The sequence below is a fragment of the Cupressus sempervirens genome, chromosome 9, assembly GCF_028749045.1.
Source record: "Cupressus sempervirens isolate cs-2001-9-10 chromosome 9, ASM2874904v1, whole genome shotgun sequence".
Lineage (NCBI taxonomy): Eukaryota > Viridiplantae > Streptophyta > Pinopsida > Cupressales > Cupressaceae > Cupressus > Cupressus sempervirens.
In genome coordinates this window covers 201469973-201491983 of record NC_143126.1, presented here as the reverse complement: position 1 = coordinate 201491983, position 22011 = coordinate 201469973, and the positions used below count along the sequence as shown (strand labels likewise).

General features: G+C 37.1%; 2 protein-coding genes across 2 annotated transcripts in view; one reads left to right on the top strand and one right to left on the bottom strand.

Moving 5' to 3' along the window:
* Positions 1 to 352: 352 nt before the first annotated feature.
* LOC149538184 (uncharacterized) overlaps positions 353 to 22011 on the bottom strand; it is a 52824-nt gene continuing 31165 nt past the window's right edge. The window contains exon 2 of the mRNA XM_089799568.1: positions 353 to 1981. Coding sequence (XP_089655694.1) covers positions 427 to 1981 — 1555 coding nt within the window. The 3' untranslated portion in view covers positions 353 to 426. The remainder of the gene's footprint in view (positions 1982 to 22011) is intronic.
* Positions 17988 to 20565, top strand: LOC149538185 (uncharacterized). Its single transcript, XM_089800193.1, has 5 exons — positions 17988 to 18674; positions 18790 to 19187; positions 19306 to 19529; positions 19655 to 19842; positions 19949 to 20565. Exons 1-5 carry the CDS (start codon positions 18590 to 18592, stop codon positions 20563 to 20565), a joined length of 1512 nt encoding a protein of 503 aa, XP_089656319.1. The 5' UTR covers positions 17988 to 18589.

The following is a 22011-nucleotide window of genomic DNA, read 5'->3' as shown; positions in this document are numbered from 1 at the left end:
TCGATACTACTAGCTTTTTTCAAACCATGGTGTTGGTTGAGCTCTTACAACGTTAAGCAAAAGTAGAATAGTGTAATGGTTAAGCTGAATCCTTGTCTAGTAAATGCTACTGTATGGTACCATAAAATTAGAGAAGCCTTCTAGTTGTATTTCTAAGAACTTTTTCCTTCGATTTTTGGCGTTGAAGGAGAATTTTCTTGAAACTACAGATTCATATAATATGATTCGATAATACTAGCTTTTTTCAAACCATGGTGTTGGTTGAGCTCTTGCAACGTTAAGCAAAAGTAGAATAGTGTAATGGTTAAGCTGAATCCTTGTCTAGTAAATGCTACTGTATGGTACCATAAAATTTTATGTAACAGAAATATGCAAAAGGCTGCTGCATATAAATTATATTCAAGCAACAGAAAAGAGCAACAAATTCTATGGAGCGCCTTTTACTCCATCTCTTTCAATCACGAAATCACATGAAATGCTAGGTAGATGAGGAGCAAAAACTACATGCATTTTCCGCCTTAGTTTTGTGTTTCCAAAGATGCTGTATGCATCCATTGCAGTGTCAGAACTGTTGTCTATCACAGTCCTATTAAAACTATTACAAGAGGAATCCAGAGAATATGTGGACTCTTCCATGCGAGATAAAAAAAGTCTAGTATTAATACAATGTGCCCAAGATAAACCCAGAGCTGGAAGTACCCTGCGAGCTGAAGAAACAAAGCAATCAAAATTCCCAAGCTGGAGATTATTCATCCAACCTTTGGACCCCTCAGAATCAATGAAGTCCACAACTTGATTAGTAACAACCACTGCAATGTTAAATTTCCGCGCATAATATTTTAATTTGCTTGAAAGCTGAAAGAAAAGGCTCGCTCTCCTTACCATGTCATTTGCAGAGTTGTCAAAGTCTGATCTAAAGAGAGCTGCAACTGAATCTATGATAAGCAATCTGACAGGCATGCCAAGGGGTCTTGATAGCAGGACTTCAATCTGGTCTAAGAAATGCAACAACTCTTCTATTGTATGAACACTCTGAACAAATATGTTATCACAAGGGTCTGACTTTAGCATGACAGTATCACTGTTGTTTCTGTTTAAGGTTGTATCAGTAGGTTTAGGAACATGCGATTTTGAAATAGAATCCAGTGCCTGCCATTCGGTGCTATTGATTGCTCCCCAGAATTCAATATCTTGATCGCCTTCCAAGTTGCTGTAACAACGGATTCTCTTCTCATTGGCCCCTGCATTGTGTGATTGATCATCTTTTCGTTTTCCCAAACTCTGTTGGCTTGAACATTTAACTTCATAATTAACTGAATCCTTGGTAGTTGTGATGCTTCTCTCCAATCTGCAATTTGGGGGAAGCTGATCTAACTCGAATTCAGCCTCCACATTATGCACCTCAGACTGCGATCCAAAAACCTTATTGTTTGGAAACTGATCACCTATGTGAATTCCAGAATAGTCATTCATCCGAGATCGATCTGACCCTGTCGTATGAGCTCCACAGAACTGACCAATTGAAGAATTATCCAACCTGGGCTGACCTCCATTAATAGGAAGTTGAGCCCTGTCATTATTCAAACTGGCATAAGCTGGAACCAAGTGCCTGATTAGGCAATCATCCAACTTAGACTGTAATCCATTAGGCTGAGGATCACTATGATGATTGGTTAGAACATGAGATTGAATTCCATTATAGCAATCGGCCTGAAGCTGAACCAATTCAGACTGACTACCAAAAGGCCCTACAATGAGCCCATCTCCAGATGACTGATCAGCTGCAATCAATCCATTAATAGGATTGATTCCAAATTCATTTTGAACCCCATTGTAGTCTAAGTGGGGTTCAGCACCAATGAATTGATTGCACATATACTGACTTCTATTCAAATAATTTTTATGTGGAGAATCAATCTCAGGTTGAGCTACATCAAATTGATGATAGTGATACAACTCAGACTGAATTCCTTTTGATTGGCTGCACCAGAAGCAAAGAAAATTAAGAGGGATTTTCTTTTGAAAACATAGAATTGTAATTGGACACATATTTTCATCATAAAAGCACAAAAATATGTATAATACAAGGTATCTAAAGATAAATAGTAATCTACAAATCCATTTTATTATTAAAAAGCATTGCTAATGTGTTTCTGAAATATTTATAAAACAGATTAACCAATTTATTGAAGAGCACTCAATTATATTGAGAGGAGGTGGGGAAGTAAATCAGTATAGCAACAACCCTTTCCTTCACAAAACTTTAGTTCATCACAATAAAAATAGTTCCAAAAAAACTTAAACATCAACAGTAGAAACACAAACGCAACATCTAGCAATTAGAAACACAAAACACACAAGAACATATGTGGGAGAATAGTGAATACCATGGCAAAAGATTGCTTACATTGGAAACTTCTTACAATCTTCCTAGGCACCATGCCACAGGAGCCACCAATCTCCATGACATGATTCATAGGCACCAACAAATAAGAGACACCAATCCCAAAAGTGAGCACTAGCCCAGCCCAGGACATCAATCACTTTGAATATGAGCTACCAACCTCAACAAGACTGATGTGATGAGTATGTGATTTACTTCTTGAATCAAACCTAACTCTTCTTTGTAACTGCTATAATCTTCAAAAATTTCTGCTCACGGTTCTGCAATAATCCACTTTAAAAGCTGCCCATATATGGACCTCAAATATGCTCTAAGATCTGCTTAAAATTTGTTCTTAAAAAAAATCAACAAATTCTTATTCAAATAAACTCCAAGTGGTCTTCCTTTTATACATGCAAATCCACCCCTTCACCCAACAGTTGCCTCTCTTCATGCTGGTCAGCCAAGGCAGCAAACATATTTTTTATTTGATTTTTATTTGCCTCCCAATGTGGGCACTCATCTCCATGTGATTGGCCAAGAATTTTTTTTATTTTTATTTTGTTGTCTGCTAAGTTAGGACGCACCTCTCCAAGGGGTTGTCCCTCTTGAAATAATATTGAAATACATTTTTTAATTCCCATAAATTGGTAGCTTTAAGAGAGGGGGTAGCTGCATAAATAAAAATCATTTTGCAGTTTTGAACTCAGAATAAAATATGTTATTTATCTTCTCCTTGCTTTATGACATCTGGATATAGTGCCATTAATTTGGCACAAGCTAACCTCCATCAAATATGTCACAAAACGCTATTGAAATCATTGATCAATGACCATAATCTAACAATCTCCCCCTCTGTCATTGATGACAACCATATAAAGAATAAACTTGGAACGCCAGAGAACTTCTCATCCTAACCAAATGCTCCCCCGTACTCTACTCCTTCCCCTTTGACACCAATGGCAAAGTCCAAGGTCAAAAGATAAGACAATCCCACCAAAACACAAAGATCCTTCTGAAGAACTTAGTGACTGGATGAAAGTGATATCACTCCCAAATTCTCCCTTAGATACTCAAAAGTCTCTTTGAGAGAGGTTTTATGAAGATGTCTGCGATCTATTCCCTCGTAGCAATATGGTTCAACTTTATTTGATTGGCCCCTTGCTCCCTTAAGAAGTGATACATAATGGGAATATGCTTTGATTTGGCATGCACGACTGGATTCTTTGAGATGTTGATTGCACTTGTGTTGTCGCAGAATATAGATATAGGATGATCATATCCTAATTTGATATCTTTCAACGTTTGCTTGATCCACAAAACCTGAGTGCAAAAAGTTGTTGCTGTAAGATATATCACCTTTGTTGTATATTAAGAAACTAATGCTTGTCTCTTACTAACCCAAGAAGCAGGATTATCTCCTAGAAAGAATGCACCGACTCTTTCTATCATCAACACTACTGGTCCAATCTGCATCTATACATGGTGAAGGTGAAATTTTCACCTTGCAGATACCATATGCCAAATCCAATGTGCCTTTTAAATATTTAAATATTCTTATTACTGCTTGCACCCAAATTTCTTCAAGTGCAGCTCAAAACCTTGCTACCATACCAACTACTTGCATAATGTCAGACCTTGAAATTGTCATATGCAATAGGCTTCCAATCATCAACCTATAGAGTATTTGACTTGCCTCGGGTGATTCATCATCCTTAATTTACATCCTATTACCATGGGTGTCCTAACAGGATTACAGCCCTCCATTCTAAACTTCTTCAACGTCTCCTTAATATACTTGGTTTGAGAAATGAGAATCCGTTTATCTGATTGAAAATTTTATAGCCCAAGGAAGAATGATAACTCATTAAGCATATGCATTATGAATCCATTTTGCATCTACTTAGTGAAGTCTCGACACATATTGTCACTACTTCCCCTAAATATGATATATTCCACACACACACAAAACTACTAATTGATCTTCAACAACAATCTTGACATAAAGGTTTCTATCTACATCTCCTTTCTTGAATCCTTGAAGTATTTAAGCAACCTTGAATAAATATGCTGTACGAGTTTGTTTAGTCCATTGAGTGCTTTCTTCAATTTGCACAAAAAGTCCTTATTTTCTAATGGCAAGAAACCTTTTGGCTGTTCCATACAAGCCTCTTCCTTTATATCATTAAAGAAAGTGGACTTTCACATCCATTGGTAGACCTCGAAATTCTTGAAGTTGGCTACAGCTAAAATTATCCTTATCACCTCTATATGAGCAAAAGGGAAAAAGTTTTCGAAATCAATTCCTTCAACTTGAGTATACCCCTTGCAAATAATTTTGCTTTCTTCTTACAATTGTCCATCCTCATTTAGCTTGTAGTTAAATACCGAATTGGTGCCAATTACATTCATATCCTTAGGTCTTGGGACCTCAAAATTTCTATCTTCTCAATTTGATCCAGTTCCTCTTCCATAGCCTTTATCCAATGCTTGTCCTCACTTGCTTCCATAAAGTCCTATGGTTCTATTTTGAACAAGAAGCACAAATCTGCATGTTCTGATGTGCTAGTAAATCTACTGCATGTCTAACTCTTTGTATCTATCCCCAATGATCAAGTCTTTTTATTGTTCTTATGGACAACTCTGATCGATTTTTAAATGGTGCTATTAATGATGTTGTTGGATCCCTTTGCTCAATTGTCTCTTGCTCAGTTTCTTCCTTTGTTTCCTCTTCTTTAAAACTTCCTCATTTTGAGGATTATCATGAACTTCCTCTTCATGATGTCTTCATCTACTTTCACATTTGCAATTTTAACAACCTTGTGCAACCACTTATTAAAGCACTTGTCTTCTTTCCTTCTTATGGGCTATCCTATGAATATTCCTTCATCAGCTCTACAGTCAAGCATTACTAGATCTCCATCACTCCTTATGAAACATGTGCTTCCTAATATTTTGAAATACTTTAGTGTGGTGGGCCTTCCTTTCCATTACTCATATGCTATTCATCTATTATTTACTCTAATTTGTGCACAATTCAGATTATACATTGTCATCTAAAATGCATCTCTCCAAAAAGTGTTAGATAATTTTATTGTGGAGCTTTTGCAGCTAAAAATTGGCTTTTTATCCCATGTTGGGTAATGTTCCTAAGTTGGCAAGCTGACTCCCCTCTAGAAGAAAGATGTTTCCAGCTATGACACGTTATTTATTGTATGGCAATTTGGTCATACGGTCTACAGATCCCCTCCCCCACAAAGACGCATACCTACTACAACCTACAAGCCGGTATAAATACCCCTTCAAATAAACTTTGGAGGGTTTACCAAAAGGTGTTGACACGACTCACTCCTACAAGCAATAAAAATAAAAAATGGTCCCGAGAGATAATTAAATTGTCGGGGCCAAACATACAAAACAATAATTTATTTAATGATATTGGGGACATCACAATCCTCCCCGCTAGAAAATTGGTTGTCCTCAAGCAATTGTAGACTTGGATGCTCCACAATTTGCTTGCCCTCTCAGGTGGGCATCCTCGACCAGAAGATTCGTCCATCACACAAGAAAATCCTTGACAATGCGTGACCTAAGCTTCTTCTTCTAGATGTTGATGATCTCTATCAGCTCCAAAATTAGTTTCACCTCTTCATTAACAAGAGGCAGTTTTTTTGACACTGTGACATGCTATCCTACGGTCTTCATCAAACACGACACATGAAAGACATTGTGAACCCTCCCTTTAGGAAGCTCGTATTTGTAAGCAACTTCACCTACCCTCCAAACCACTTTGTTCAAATCCCTACGTACCAAGAAATATCTCAGGTTGTTGTGTTTGGTCTGCACGACAAACTTTTCTCTGAAGAGGTACAGTCAAAACTTCGTCAATATGTGCATGATGGTGAGGATCTCTTTGTCGTAGGAGTTCAGTCACTCCGCACCCAACAGCTTCCGCCTCTCGACCACAATGGGGTGACAGTATTGCATCAACATTTCCTTGATGCTTTCTCCCAATGCATTGCACTCCATGATGAAGAGCCGAGCGAAGTCAACTAGTGCCAAAGGCCCAAAACCAAATAGGAACTCATGACTTCCTTCAGCTTGTCAAAGGTGTGTTGCACTTGCTCATTCCAATGGAAAGATCCCTTCTTCATCAGGTTTGTCATTGGTGCATTGAGCTGCGAGAATCCCTTCAAAAATCCTCTATAATAATTGCACAACCCAAAGAATCCACACAGATCTGAGAGAGTCTTGGGAGTCGATCAATCCAAGATGGCTTGAATTTTCTCCTGATGTACCTGAACCCCTCAACCATTGACAATATGTCCCATGTATAATATCTTCGTCATTCCAAATTCACATTTGGACCTCTTGGCAAATAAAAATTGTATCACCGTAATTCCCAGCACTTCATCCAAATGCCTCAAATGTTCCTCCCATGCTTTACTGTAAATGAGTATATCATCAAAGAATACCAGCAAAAACTTGTGCAATTGCTTGTTGAAGATGCGGTTCATAAAAGACTAAAAAGTGGTCGGAGCATTGGTCGACCCAAACGACATAACTAATAACTCATAACATCTATAATGGCAGCAAAATGTTGCCTTCTCCATGTCTTGTTTTCTCATGCAAATTCAATGGTAGGCAAAGAGGAGATCTATTTTGGAAAAATAATTTGTGCCGTATAACTAATCCAACAACTTTTCAATCCTAAGGATGGGGTACTTGTTTTTTATAGTTTTCTTTTGCAACAAATGGTAGTGCGCAAACATCCAGAAGGATCCATCCTTCTTTACAAGCACCACCAACAACACGAAGGGGCTAGAATTGGGTTTGACCCATCCTTTATTGAGCAGTTCTTGAATTGTCTTGTCTATCTCACCCTTGAACTTCGAAGGATGGTGGTAGGGTGTGGTGATGACAGGCTTGGTTGCTTTCTCCTACTCTATGGTGTGCTCAAAGCCATGGTTTGGAAGTATGTCAGGTGGGATGTCAGTGAAGACCATGTTGTGCTTATCCAACACAGTATGAAGCTCATCATCCTAGTATAAATTTTGCTGCCTTTGTATAGGTTTTGTGGAGACCAAGCAATGTATTGCATAGACTACGTCGTGTCTAAAGATTGCCTTCATTTGTCGTGTCATTATTTTCTTTGGGCCGTCATTCGTCATTCCCCTCAAAACTATTGTTTTGTCATCCAACTCGAAGGAGAAGTCCATTCTTTTGAAACTTTGTGCACTTGTCTAGAGTCTTCATCCACTAAATGCCTAGTATGACCTCCATGTCATCCAGATCTACCAAAAAGAAGTCATTTGTTACGGTTTGGTTCCCCATGGTAATAGTCAATTGTAGAACTAGATGGGTACAAGACAAAAGATTTCCTTCTGCCACCTTGACTTCAAACCCTTGTTTTGTGCCTTTGTCTGCAAATCCCTTTGGTTCACAAGCAATGAGTTGATGAAACTGAGTGTGGAAACACTGTCGAGCATGACTACAATTTGTTACCTTGGAGAGTACCTTGTACTCGTAATGTCATGCATCTTGACAGACCAACAAGTGCAACAATGGCGCCTCCTCGTTGTACCAGCATAGCAATCCTCTCTGCATGGTTTAAGATAATTTCCTTGGAGCCTCGATGATCCTCACCTTTGGCCTCAATTTCCCTCATGTTCATCCATGTTGTCGAGCATTACCTCAATGTAATGGAGTTTCCCTTTGCCCAAGCATCGATGCCTTGGTTCATACTGTTCTTTATAGTTGAAACAAAACTTCTTTCTCCTAAGCTCTTATCTAGTGGCTTAACTAATGATGGCTTCTTCCGAGCGGGCATCTTGCCTTTCTGCTTTGGAACAAGGAGCAGCTTGGGATGCATATGATTCTGGGAGGAAGAGAATGATGTCTTCATGTCCCATTCCTTCTTAATTTCTTTGGTGAATGTGGCAAGGTTGAATCCTTTCACCCAACCTTTTAGAGATTCCATCATTCTATCCATAAATGCTACAATCAATTGCCTCTTCAAGGTATCAATTGCTAGTACGAACAACCTTCATAATTCTATAATGTAATTTTTGAATGATCCGGATTGCTTCAATTGTACCAACTCCTTGAAATTAAGTTTTGGATCCTTCCTGCCAAAATAGTCGATCAACCTATTTGTGAACTCGTCGTATAAAGTCACTTGTTTGTGGCCAAGAGTGACTATTCCATGATGCCACCATTCATGAGAGATCCCTTCTTGGTGACGTGCCGCAAATTTGATTGCCTCATCCTCTGTCGTTGAGTTAAGTTGGATGTGTCTGCATCCTAAACCCATGCCTACGTGGATGTTGATCCCAATCCATCAAAGGAGGACAAGTTCACCTTGCCTATGTTTTGTTTGAGGTCATCATTATAATATTCACAACTGTTGCTTCCTGAATCTCATACATAGATCAGTATAATCGCTAAAGAATGTCTCCTTTGAGATTCGCATTCCTCCAATCTTGTATTAGTTGCTCTTGTGTTTCTTGTAAAGGGGGCTCTCGCTCCCTTTGAAATGATTTGGCTCTTATTGAGAATGTTGGCATTGATGGTCAAGCATGTGAATAAGGATTTGCTCTCCCTATTACTAAGTTATCGTTGTTCCCATTTTGTTCTTCATTTGACTTTCCTTTGGCTAATTTATGCAACGTTGTTGTGAGGTTTTCACATCATCGACCCAATTTTTTGGTTGCCTTCGCAAATGTGGAGTGGTCTAGAGGTTTTCGATTGCAAATTTTACACCTTGGACACCTTCGGGCCAAAGGGGGATTTGATTTTGTTTTTCACCCAGTGCGAAACTTGATTTTCCAAAAAATGTGATTTTATCCTTAGGCCAAACAAATTCAACAACATATTTTTTTTATGGTTAAAATAATATTTGGTAGGATAAATTTGCAAATTTTGGACTTAGATGGATTTTGAAAATTTGATGTAATTGTATGAGCTTGAGCATTTTCAAAATGGATTTGTCAAATTTAGTAGTTTTGGAAAATTTTGAATTTTTGGTGAAGAAGGAAATTTTTGATAGTGAAATTGAAATTGGAGTTTGAATTTTGATTGCCAAGAAAAGGATTTATATTGTTAAAAAAATTGAAAATGTATTGCAAAATTTGAAATTGGATTAAATTGTAAAATCTCATTAATTTGGTTGAAATTTTGCCTAGAAGATTTTATAAATGTTAAAGGAAGTTGGTAATTTGGAATTGCAAATTGATTTTGGCTTGTTAAATTCGATTTTAATGATATTTGAATTGCCAAAACATTATTAAATGAAAATTTTGACATCTCCTAGGCTTACCTTGTTTCTATTTCACAATTTTTTATCAAAACTAGCAACTAAATAGGCCAATTTCACTATAGGGCTATGTAATTTTAATATTGAATTTAAATTTGGGCCATTAATTAAGGGACTAATTTAATTTTGTTTTCCCTCTAGGCAAGTTGGCCCACTTGGAGAGGCAAAAAGTTTGGTATAAGAGGGGCTTCCCCCCCTCTTTTTTCCTCATTCCTTTTTCCTCCTCCTTGGATGTGCGCTTTTTTTCTAAGGGAAGCGTTTCAGACTTGGTCGATTTTTGGGACAGATTTTTCCATTTTTTGGTGGCATTTTCCTCCTCCTTGCTTGAGCAAATTTCTGCCCTAGGGCGATTTTTTGAGATCTGATTTTTTCCAGCTTGGGTGATTTTTTTTGGAGTCTGATTTCTCTATCTTTGGCAGCGGTTTCTCTTTCCAAAATTTAGTGATTTTTGTTAAGAATGTTAGCCTATGTGAAATTGAATTTATAACTTATTATGATTATTCTATAATAAATTGTAACTAATTACGAAATTATATATTTATATATATATATATATATATATAGAGTTGTGATTAGTGTATATAACGTAATCAATTCAGAATTATATATAATGCGATAGCACACTTATTTTTATACTACCGGCGGCACATATTATTATAATCTGCTGATAAACTAAATTCATATGCATACCTTAGAATACCAACAGAAATATATATTACACTCACGTATTATAAGGCAGATTATATTACGTGGTCAGCGTGAGCGGAAGCTTTGACTAATACTGCTTTCGTTTGTTAACGTTGTGACCCATCTTACAAGTTATAACAGACGTGATGTTAGTACATGATCTTTCATCACATCTTCTCATCTTATCGCTGTGTATATATATATATATTATGATCTGCAGGGTGAAGTTGATCAATAATAGTGGCAATCATACTTTCACACCTGCAGATCATAATACATAATCAGGATATAAATTTGTTCAATAAATTATCATCAATGAGACTCAAAATTTTAATATCAGTATCATCTTTAATTTCAAGATTATTAAAATTGAGATTTACACCAATAAAATTCACAGCACAATATAAAACTTTTCAATTTTATTTGGTGAAAGAACCATGTGATTTAAGGTTTGGTTTTTGGCAAGTATGGGCAATTTTAAGGAAGCCAAAATTCTGATTTTTGCTAGGGCATCATTATTTGCAAGGAGGATTAAAATTTCTAAGATCTGATCCGAACTTGAAGAGGGCCCAATTATTGGTAAAGGCAGATTTAAGATAAAATTCTATTCATTTTTTGGGGTGAAAATTGGTTTTAAAGGCGGGGATTCTATTCCTTGTTCTTGCTTGGTTCGTTTCCCTTATTTTCTTATTGCACTCATCATCCACCACTTCATCATTCTATTGATAGGCTGAAGTTGGGAGATATAAGTGTAGATTTCATGATAGGACACTTGGAGAGGCAAAAATAAGCTAGACCACCCTAGTCTGAAGTTGGGAGATATAAGTGTAGTCCATCCTAAGGTAACAAAGAGGCAGAAATAAGCAGTAGTCCCACCCCTGGAAAAGAAATTTGGAAATTGATAAGTGTAGAGATAAGACTTGGAGAGGCAGAAATAAACTAGATTCCATCAATAGAAAGAAGACTGGAGATTGATAAGTGTAGTCCATATCATTTAGAACAAAGGGACAGAAATAAGTGTTTAGGATGGTAGATGTTAGCACAAGCAAGAACCGAAAAAAAACGAATACCAAAAAAGAAAAGGAAGACATGATGCCTAAGACCACCTTCTTTTTGAAAGTGAGACGAATAAGTGATACCAATATCAGTACAGTGAACATGCTATAGTTGAAGGACAAATTGAAGGAAGGACGATCCCCCATGGCGAAGAAGATCTACAAGAGCGGAATTGTACACATGGCGGGTTTCCCTCCCACTTTCCCTTGTCCGCAATTGGTAATGGAATGTGCATCCCAATTTGATATTGTGACCAAGTCCATCATTTTTGATGAAGGGAATAGAGTGTTGGCTAACATCAATGGACAAGTGGTCGAAGAAGTATTCAATATTCCCCAACATAGAGGCATGACAGTGTTAAAGATGGATCAAACAACCAAGTGCTTTTAGGGTAACCATGAGGCCTACTTTAGTCATCTAAAGCAGAATTGGTTACACAAAGGCAAGCAGGGAGTTACCAGGTCATCAAAGCTCACCAAGTCAAATTTCAAGCCGAAGTATGGTGACCTTATCTTGCTTCTCATTCGGATCATGAGTGTGGCTCAAGGTATGCAATTTGAGAACTGGATGTACTACTTTGTTGATGAAACTGAAAATGGAAAAAGAAAAATTGATTGGGCTAGAATTATAAGCGAAAATTTAGAGTTGCAACTTAGAACAGTGCAAATCAAAAGCAATTCTATATGGGATCCTATCTTTTCTATCTGATTGCGAGACTATATAAAAATCCTGGACTTAAGGCCTTAGGAGTGATTGGCAATGGGTCGGAGCAATGTTTGGTGCATGAGTGCTATCCACAATTTCATTTGCACAACACCAAAGATTATAAGATGTTTTATGATGCCTTTGCCATGAAGATGGTAAGGATATTACAAGGGACACCCACTAGAAGGCTCTCAACGGAAGCGGAAATAAAAGTTAAGAAGTATGGGAGTTGGTTCATCCAATTTCCGCAATTTAAATACATTAGAGTGGCAAGAAGTACAGTTTGTCCCAAGAGACTTCCAAGGTACCCAACCGACAAGATAGTTTTGATGGAGTTGGCTAGTCAAATTGGGCATTATGACAAAATGATGAAACTTAAAGGTGAGATAGGGATTACCTTCTCATTTGAAATAAGCAATGATACTTACCCCAATCCTGTCACCTTTGCAGCTACGAAGGAGTTAGGGCAATATCATCTAGAATGGTATAGAGCAAGACAAGGATTTGATCCTAATGGTCTTATCAAGGCACCTCACGAAAACACATTCAAACATATTATTAATGTAAAAGATTCTTGGGCCAATGCACAAGATGATTTTCATGTGAGGAAGCTAGCTTTCTCAAGATTGTCAATGAGCATGATGAGGGCAATCAAATGGAGAGGCCCTGACATTCTCGATCAATTGGAAGATGATGACAATGTACTAAGAAAAGATTATGATACAGTGGATGGAACGAAATTGGATCTAGTGGATTAGGATGATCATCAGGATCCTTCCTTAGAGGCAATTACAAGGATAGTTGATCTACACACTGAGTCATGGTACAATGAGAAGTTAAGGCAATAACAAAGTTGGAAAGTACGCTTTACTTATGAGAAGATGAAACCAGAGGAAGGTCTAGCGGAGTCAGTCGGACAGAAAGGTGAAGGCAATAGCCAGCAACAAAGAGTTGTTAAGAGCAAGAAGAGAGGTTTGGAGGTTGAGAAAAGTAAAGAACATCAAGAACCTCCAACAAAGAGACGGAATGCAACACCGTCAAGGAAGAGCATAACTGAGGCTAGAGGCCAAGAGGATAATACAAGTGGACAAGGGGCTGCGATAGAGGTGAGTTCTGATTCGGAATCAAGCGGTTATAACAACAGTACCGAGTACTATACTCTCTCAGAGAACCAACATGGAGATGTTGTGACAACACTAGTGAAGAAGAGGATAAGCCAATTGATATTGAGGAAATAAGCCAAGCGCCCGAGGCCGTTGGTGATGCTTTGCTAGTCGAACCAAATCCAGATTTGGGGAGATGCACTGCACCACTATGGTTAAGGCAAATGCTTATGCCAAGAGGCGAGGTGGTTATTGTCTGAATAGTCGAAGATATTCAAGGGTTAATGGAAAAGGAAGATAGTGAGAAACAAAAACAAATTGCGAAAACAGTGACAAAGGTGATCAAGAGCAATGCTGAGGTTCATCGAAAAGTTCAGATTGCTATACCAAAGGTTAGCAAGGCAATGGACAAGATTGTAGCTCAAGAGTATGAGATAGTAGAGCATAACTTGGGAAGAGTCACGGATGACATGGAATGTGAGGAGATCCAAGAAGACATGGTTTCAATTAGAGAAAGGTTAAGGAAGGCAAATGAGAGGATTATAAAGTTGGAGGCCGAACACAAGTATTGGAGAGATTGCCAACCTATCCATTGATAAGGTGGCGTCTTCTCATTGGCCGATGGGGTGGCAACCCTAATTAGGGTTCTTGGGATTCGATCTGGATCGTTGGTTGCAATTTGGGCCCCTATATAAGGCCACTTGCTCTCATTTGTAAAGGGTTGAAGAAAATTGTTTCTTAAGATTATACCAAAATTGCTTCTCTTATCATTGTTGTGACTTGCGTGGTGATTAGGGACACTTGGTGTTATTGCATGGTTTCTACTTCCAATAGTTAAAGTTAAATAGGGTTGAAGAAAATTGTTGTTTAAGATAATACCAAAATTGTTTCCCTTATCATTGTTGTGACTTGCATGGTGATAAGAACACTTGGTGTTATTGCATGGTTTCTACTTCCAATAGTTAAAGTTAAAGAGGGTTGACGAAAATTGTTGCTTAAGATAATACCAAAATTGCTTCTCTTATCATTATTGTGACTTGCATGGTGATTAGAGACACTTGGTGTTATTGCATGGTTTCTACTTCCAATAGTTAGAGTTGATAAATTTCATTGAAGTTGTTAAAGTAGATTTTATTTCAAGAAAGTTGTTAAGCAAGAGTAAGAATAGATGGATAGTTGTACGGTGATATTAGTGGATGTTTGATAAGGCTCTATAAACTAGGCCACTAGCATCCTAGTGACTAGTTAGGAAGCCTTGCATGATACTCTAGTCTTTTTTTCCTTGAATCATTGCATCTATGGAGGTAGATGCCATTGGTAAGCTTTCATCAAATTTGATCCCTATCCATTTGCTAATGTCTTCATTCATAGGAGTAGTGTAAAGCAGCAAGTAGTTGAGTAATTGGAGTTCATTCTTAGAAAGCTAGAAAGGAGAAGCATCAATGGCAAACACACCCTCCATCACCATCACCATCACCATCAACATAATTTGGCGCTCATATACTCCACAAAGCCAGACATCACCATCATCACAACGAGAGTTCGACAATCCTTGAATGAACAACGTAAGGCCGCCTACGTGATTAACCAGCAAATCACATTAATATAACTGAGTTAGTATCCACAAGTGTAACGAACATTGGAGTTTTTCTCATGTCTTCATGAGTATTTACTTTTCAAGAGACGGATTGAGTGTTTGATATTCCATATCAAGTAGTCAATCGCTATATGTTATGTAGTGGTACAAAACTGACATTAACAAATGCCTCCTCCATGAGTCATTGACATTCTCCTCTAATTAGGTTGTTGTTGAGTTGGGCTTCACTTCTCGTGACCTCTCTTAACAATGACAGGGCTGCCTTGGCAAGATCTTGTGGTTCCCCAATCCTATCAATAGAATGATGTTCCCTTGTCCTTCTGGTGTATACTTCCATAAATCACCTGACAAGCTCGCATAATCACTTGCTCTAATGCCATTGTAATGTTCCTAAGTTGGCAAGTGGACTCCCCTCCAAAGAAAGATATTTCCAGCTATGACCGTTTACATAAAGGACATTCTCAATTCTTGTTTTTTTTCATTCTCTAGACTTGAAGTGCCTTCTCCTTTTATATTTGCTTTAGTATTGCCTCCAAGTTTTACTACTCCGTCTGTTTGTTCAAAGTAAGAAATTTATTCTTATTGCCTATCTTGTGTCTTGAATAAATGCTATCAACAAACCATTGTCCTTTGTTTTGTACATGCAAAGCTGTTTGAACAAACATGAATTCCTCTTTAATTTCTTGCTCCTACTTCTTCCAAACCATAGTTGACTCGTCCTTGTCATAAACGTCCTCCTTGTTTTGTTTTGGAGGCTCAACAAAAACAACTCTACACAACTATGTTGTGTGCCCTGAATTGTTGTGCTTGTAGCATATCATATTACAATTCATTAGAAAAGCAAATGAATTATACTCCCTTTAAAAGAAACTAGCATACAAATTCTACAATCTATTGCTTTATGACCAAAATAATTAAATGAAAACAATATCCATGAAACAAAAATGGAACCTACAAATACATGGTTGTAGGGTGTTTTTTAGTGGTGAATATTCGTAATTTTGTGAATTTTAGAAAAAAATTGCTAGTAATTTGGCTAATAATTTAAGATTTAATGCAACCTAAATCGCCACGTTTTTATTAAATTTAGTTCTAAAATATTTTAAATCGCTCAATAATTTATTTTATTAAAAAATTTAAACTCAAAGATTTGCCACAATATTCGATACATGATTAGATTTGATTCACCTAAATATTATATATTATCGAAGAAATTAAAATTAATTCACCAATAATTATCATAATTATTAGTTACTTTAGGGATATATTACCAATATTTAGTTTTCACTATTGATTTAAAATATAATGTACTTATCCTCATAATTTCCATGAGATAAAACATGTTCAATTTTGATTTGTAAAATTCCATGACAATTAGCAAACTTCTTATTATTATTGAGACTTGCCAATATTTTCTACTAAAAAATTATGATTCCAAAATAATTGCCAATGTAAATAATATTTAAAATTAAAAAATTGAAAGATTCGCTAATAAAAATAATTTGGTTTTTCAAAATAATGAAAGATTCGCCAATAATTTATATCTATTTTTGGAGGGGGGTTTCTTAAAGTTTACCCTGCGTGGTTGTCTTTGACAAACAGGCTTTTAGATGTTTGTATTTGTCTTTGGGGTGGATTGTTCTTTCGTGGGACTTCAAATTCCACTTTGTTGCCTTCCTTTTTTGTGGAACTCTTGAGAGCCTTGTTGTAGCTTTTTGGCTTTTCTTCACTTGTCTTTTGTGGCAGATCTTTAGTATTGGAACTTTTACATAAATTGTCTTTCATTTGATATCATCTAATGTTTTGGTATTTTTGTCAAACTCCAGCTTTGCTGCGATTAGTCAATAGATTTCTCCAACTCTTTTCTTAAAGAAACAATTTCAAACCACAATTTTTCACATTTAGATTCCTTTGCCTTTAAGTTGATCATTGAAACCATAGATGTGAGTATCGCCGATTAATCGGCGATACGAGATAAAATCGCGATTTTTTGGGGCCGGCGATTTAGTCGCCCCAAAAATCGCGATTTTTTTTTGCAGATTTTTTCCAAAAAATCGCAGATTAATCGCCTAAAAAATCGCCTAAAAATCGCGATTTTTTGCAAAAAAATCGCCCGCGCTCGGCAGTCACATAAAGTGACGAAAAAACACGTTTTTTTCATTATGTTTTTACATTGCTTAGGGTGTTTTGGAGAGGAGAGGATAGAGAAGGAGTTCTTGGCAAGAAATAGGCAGAATCCAGTGCATTTGGAGGCCTTTTGATTTGATTTCTTCGTTACTAGGTAAGTGATTTGAATCTTTGTTTTTGGTTTTTGCAAGAGAAATGGATAAAAATACATTCCTAATTAGTTAGGAATGCATTTGATGAATGTAAGCAAAATTAAATGCATTCATTTGCATTTTTTTCCATTCTAGATCGAATTTATGCTAAAAATTTGCCCTTTTAAAAAAAATTTGAAACCCTAGCAGCTAGTTTGTTTGAATGTTATTTGGATTTCAATTTATTGGTGCTGTTATTGGAATGTTGCTTGAATTCTTTGTTTAACTGTTAACTTTGATCTTGTTATAATTTATTTATAGTTTTTTTTTTAAATTTGTATGTGTAGGCAGCCCGCAGCAGTTTTAAATGGCAGACAAATGGCCATTGACTCCATGCCCCTCAGGCTACATTGGCACCAGGCCAAAGAATGCGAGAGATCAAGCATGGAAATATGCCTATGAAGCACCTGATGAACCAACCAAAGTGATTTGCATTCGATGTGAAAAAGTAATATCCGGGGGCATTTACCGGTTCAAATATCACATCGCAGGGATCTCAAAACATGATACGAATCCTTGTGAGAATACAACAAAAGAAATAAAAAGGTTTGCAAATGCCTTGCTTGCAGCTGGAGAGCAAAAAAAATTGCAAAGAGAGCGGAATAAATTGCATGTCAGGGCAGCCATAGCAGAGACCCAGGGCAGTTTCGTTGATGTTCAGGAGGAGGAGGCAGCCATTGAGAGCATGGCTGGCTCTTATCGTGGGCCGCGTGTCCACAAACAGGGTGTTTTTTCTTTCACGAGTTCCACTCCCACTCCCACCCTACACCTCCTAGCACTTCCGCACCATCAGGATCAGCAGGTGCTTTTGGGATAGGGAGCTATTTTGTGCCGAGGCACACACCTGGTGCACAACCTTCATTAGAGGCCACTAGATGGAATAAGGAGGTCCATGACCAGTTGGACAATGCACTAGCAGATTTCTGGGTTTTCAACAACCTTCCTATTAGTGTTGTTGACAGTCCCTATTGGGAGGCTTTGGCCACAGGGTTGACAGTTGCAGGAAAGGGGTACAAGTCCCCTTCTCGTTTTGTGTTGGGTGGCAGGTAAGCGAATAATTTTATTACACTCGATTTCCTTTTAATTTTTAACTTTTTACTTAGTTCTAAATTTTAATTAATTTATCTAGAAATTAGAATGTTGATTACTAAAGTCTAAATCAATTTTAAATTACTAAGAATCTAAGACATAACTAAATTTTGTTTTTGTAAGCTTATTGGAAATGTTGTTGAGAGGGCCAAAGCATTTGTTGAGGAACAAAAACAAGAATGGACAAAATTTGGTTGCACCATTCTTTTTTACGGGTGGACGGATGGGAAGAGCAGGACCATAATTAATTTTTTGGCCTGTTGTAATGATAATGTGGTGTTCCTGAAATCAATCAATGCCTCCAACAAGGTAAAAAATGCTCAGACATTAGCATTGATGTTGGAGAACATGGTCTTAGAGATTGGCATTGAAAATGTGGTGCAAATCATCACAGACAATGCTGCTGCATATGTATCAGCAGGTAAACTGTAATTTTATGTTGCATGTGCATTGTGAATTTCACAACAAGAATTTTTAATAGTTTGATATATTTGAAAAGTTGGAAACTAATTAGTATTTGCTTTTACAATTGGCAGGAAAACTCCTACAGCAGAGGCACCCCACTCTCTCTTGGACCCCGTGTGCAGCACATGTCCTTGACCTTCTTTTGGAGGACATGGGCAAACTTGAGTGGGTCACTCCAATTGTGGAGGATGCAAGGCGGGTGACAAAATACATATACAATCACCCATGGGTCCTTAGCCTGATGAGAGAGCACACTGATGGCAAAGAAATTGTCAGGCCTGCCGTCACAAGGTTTGCAACGATTTTTTTGACATTGCAAAGCATTCTCGATAATTTGGCTTCTTTGAAGCAAATGTTTGTTTCCGAAAAATGGCTTGCTTCCACATTTTCAAAGAAGAGTGAAGGAGAGAATGTTGTGCGGATTGTGTTTGATAAATATTTTGAAGATAAGGCTGATGAAATAGTAAAGGTAACTACAAAACTTTAAGTTTTAGTTTACACTTTACAACTTTATAACATACTAAGTTTGTAACTCAAGTAAATAATAATTTTGTAACTTGTCAACTAATTTCAAATTTATATTGCAGGTGTCTGAGCCTTTAGTCGAAGTTTTGCGTTTGGTTGATGGAGACCAAACGCCAATGGGTGAACTATATGAGGCCATGGACAAGGCCAAAGAATCTATCAAAAATTACTACAAGGGGGAAAGCATCAAATATGAACCCATTTGGCAGATCATTGATAGAAGGTGGAATAATCAGCTTCACCAACCCATTCATGCAGCAGGATATTTCCTCAACCCACGTTTTAGGTATACTGTAAGCTCATTCTTACTCAAATTTAAGTTAACGAAGACTTGAGTTCATTTTGCTTTCGTAGGGTGTTGGGTGTGTACTAAAATTGGAAGACTTATTTGTTTTTGGTTTTTGGTTTTAGGGCTGATGGTACATATGCAGATCCTGATGGAGAGGTCATCAGAGGCCTAAGTGAGTGCGTCGAAAAGATGGTAACCAGCGAGGAAACAAGAGATAAAATCATCGCCGAGCAGGAGATCTTCACTTCAGCAGGAGGCAAGGTGTTCTCCACTTCTCTCTGCAAGAGAGCAAGGCTTACACAAACCCCAGGTAATACATTTGCAAACTACTGAATCTCAAATGCTAAATTAATATTTATGTTTCATTTTTTGTTGTCTATTAGTATTTTCTAACTTGTACAATTTTTGTGATGCAGTGGCTTGGTGGACCACTTGGGGTGCAAGCACTCCAAATCTTGCAAAATTTGCTCTCAGAATCCTATCACAGCCTTGTAGCGCATCACATTGTGAGCGCAACTGGAGTTTGTTTGAGGTCATCCACACAAAAAAGAGAAACAAGTTGTCCCAAAAGAGGATGAATGACATGGTCTATGTGCAATATAATCTTAAATTGCGCATGAAAAAGGCGCAACAAGATCCTCCTGGGCCAATCGATTTGGATGAGATAGATCCTTATTATGATTGGACGGCACAGGAGCAGGCTCCCTTATTTACACAGGAGGACATCTCCAATTTGGAGAGGGAGGCCGCGGAGGAGGCTGCGGAGGAGGAAGGCGATGGAACTGGATATGACATTGATTTGGATGACATCGAGGAGGGCGATGATGAGGATGATGACATTGAGCTTACTGCAGAGGACCTTGACATCTTGCGCGTAGCGAATGTGGAGATACCGACATCTAGTTCTATAGCTACACCATCTCCTGCATTGGCACAGACACAGACACGGGCACAAACCCTGCGGGGTTCTAGTTCTAGAGCTTTACCCTCTCCCGCACTCGTTAGTAAAGTGATTGGGAAGAGGAAGATGTAGTCCTGTATTTGACATTTGTACTTATTTGTAGTCATGTTGATGTGCTTATTTGAACTCTTTACATTTGACACTTTATTTATGAGAATACTTCTCATGTGTTGTGAACTTGTTAGTTGTTAGTAATTTACAACTTGTCACTACTTACTTGTTAGTAATTTACCGATTAATAACTCTTTTTGCATTGATATATATCTAAACATGATTGTTTCTTATGTATTGTTAGTAATTAAGTCATTAGATGCAAAAAAACATTGAATTCTGTAAAAAAATCGCATTTTTTTATTAAAATTTAGTGGTTTTTTAGTTCCCGATTTTTTCCCGATTTTTTCCGATTTTTCCCGATTAAACTTTTTCAGGCCTAGGCGATTAATCTCCTCAGGCGATTTTTACATCAATGATTGAAACATCCATCCATTTTTTCTTTTCTAATTGCGAATTCAAATCTACAATCATCTTACCTAATCTTTCATGACTTTGTTTTAGTTTTACTCGGGCTTCACAATTCTCTTCAATTCATAACTTTTGTTTTGAAATTCTTTTCTTAAACCTCTTGTTTCTCTATAAGTGTAATGAAGCTCTCCTCAAGATCTAGTTTGTCTTCATCTTTATTCCACACTTTTTTTTTCTTTCTTTTCTCTATCTCCATCATCCTTTACTTTCATTTCCATGAAGAGTATTTCTTCTCCACATTTTGTGTGAGGTGGAGTTCAAGACACATTTTGTCTTTCGTTGTGTAAGGACCCTCCTCGTATGTAATTATTAAATATGAATTTTCTTGTTAAATCTATTCTAGGAGATTTGAATGGATCTGAAGTAATGTTTTATGTTGTGAAGGTCCTAATGAAATTAAGAGTAGTTGATACATCGATGTTTTAAATACTTAGTGATTCGAGAACTTCTACATTAGCTCAATTGTTTAAACATTGAAATTTCACTAACGATGCTATGAGGCATTTTCACCTAATGATAAGGGTGTTGATTTCAGTATTCTGATGATTAAGTTTTATGCTTCAAATAGTTCAATATTCTTTAATTGGTGTTGTTATGATGATTAGGTGTATGCATGCCTAATGATGATTATTTGGTACTTTAATATGAATTAACGAATAAGTTATGTTATATTGATTATGCGATTCGGATGATTAAATGTGGGTAGAAATGAATTAAATAGTTGATTTTATGAAAGATTTATGTTCTAATTTATGTAACTATCCAGATAGGTTTTTAATATATATGCATGTGATTTTCTTGAGCTACTGATGTGTGCAATGAGTGTGCAGGATATTTTAGCCAAAAAATTTAACAGAGAAACGAAACTGAACCCTATGTATCAATTGTGGAAACCAATGTTAAATTTGATGAAAGATGCAAACCCTGTTGTTCGTATTTTATTTGTGTTGTGGTTTGAATGAATGTATCATTCTATATTCAGTAAATGTTAATGTT

Excerpts from the sequence above, each read along its gene's own strand:
- LOC149538185 (XM_089800193.1), top strand. The coding sequence starts at position 18,590 with ATGTTGGAGAACATGGTCTTAGAGATTGGCATTGAAAATGTGGTGCAA. Across the intron at positions 19,530-19,654 it reads TTCCTCAACCCACGTTTTAG|GGCTGATGGTACATATGCAG; the intron begins GTATACTGTAAG and ends TTTTGGTTTTAG. Across the intron at positions 19,843-19,948 it reads AAGGCTTACACAAACCCCAG|TGGCTTGGTGGACCACTTGG; the intron begins GTAATACATTTG and ends TTTGTGATGCAG.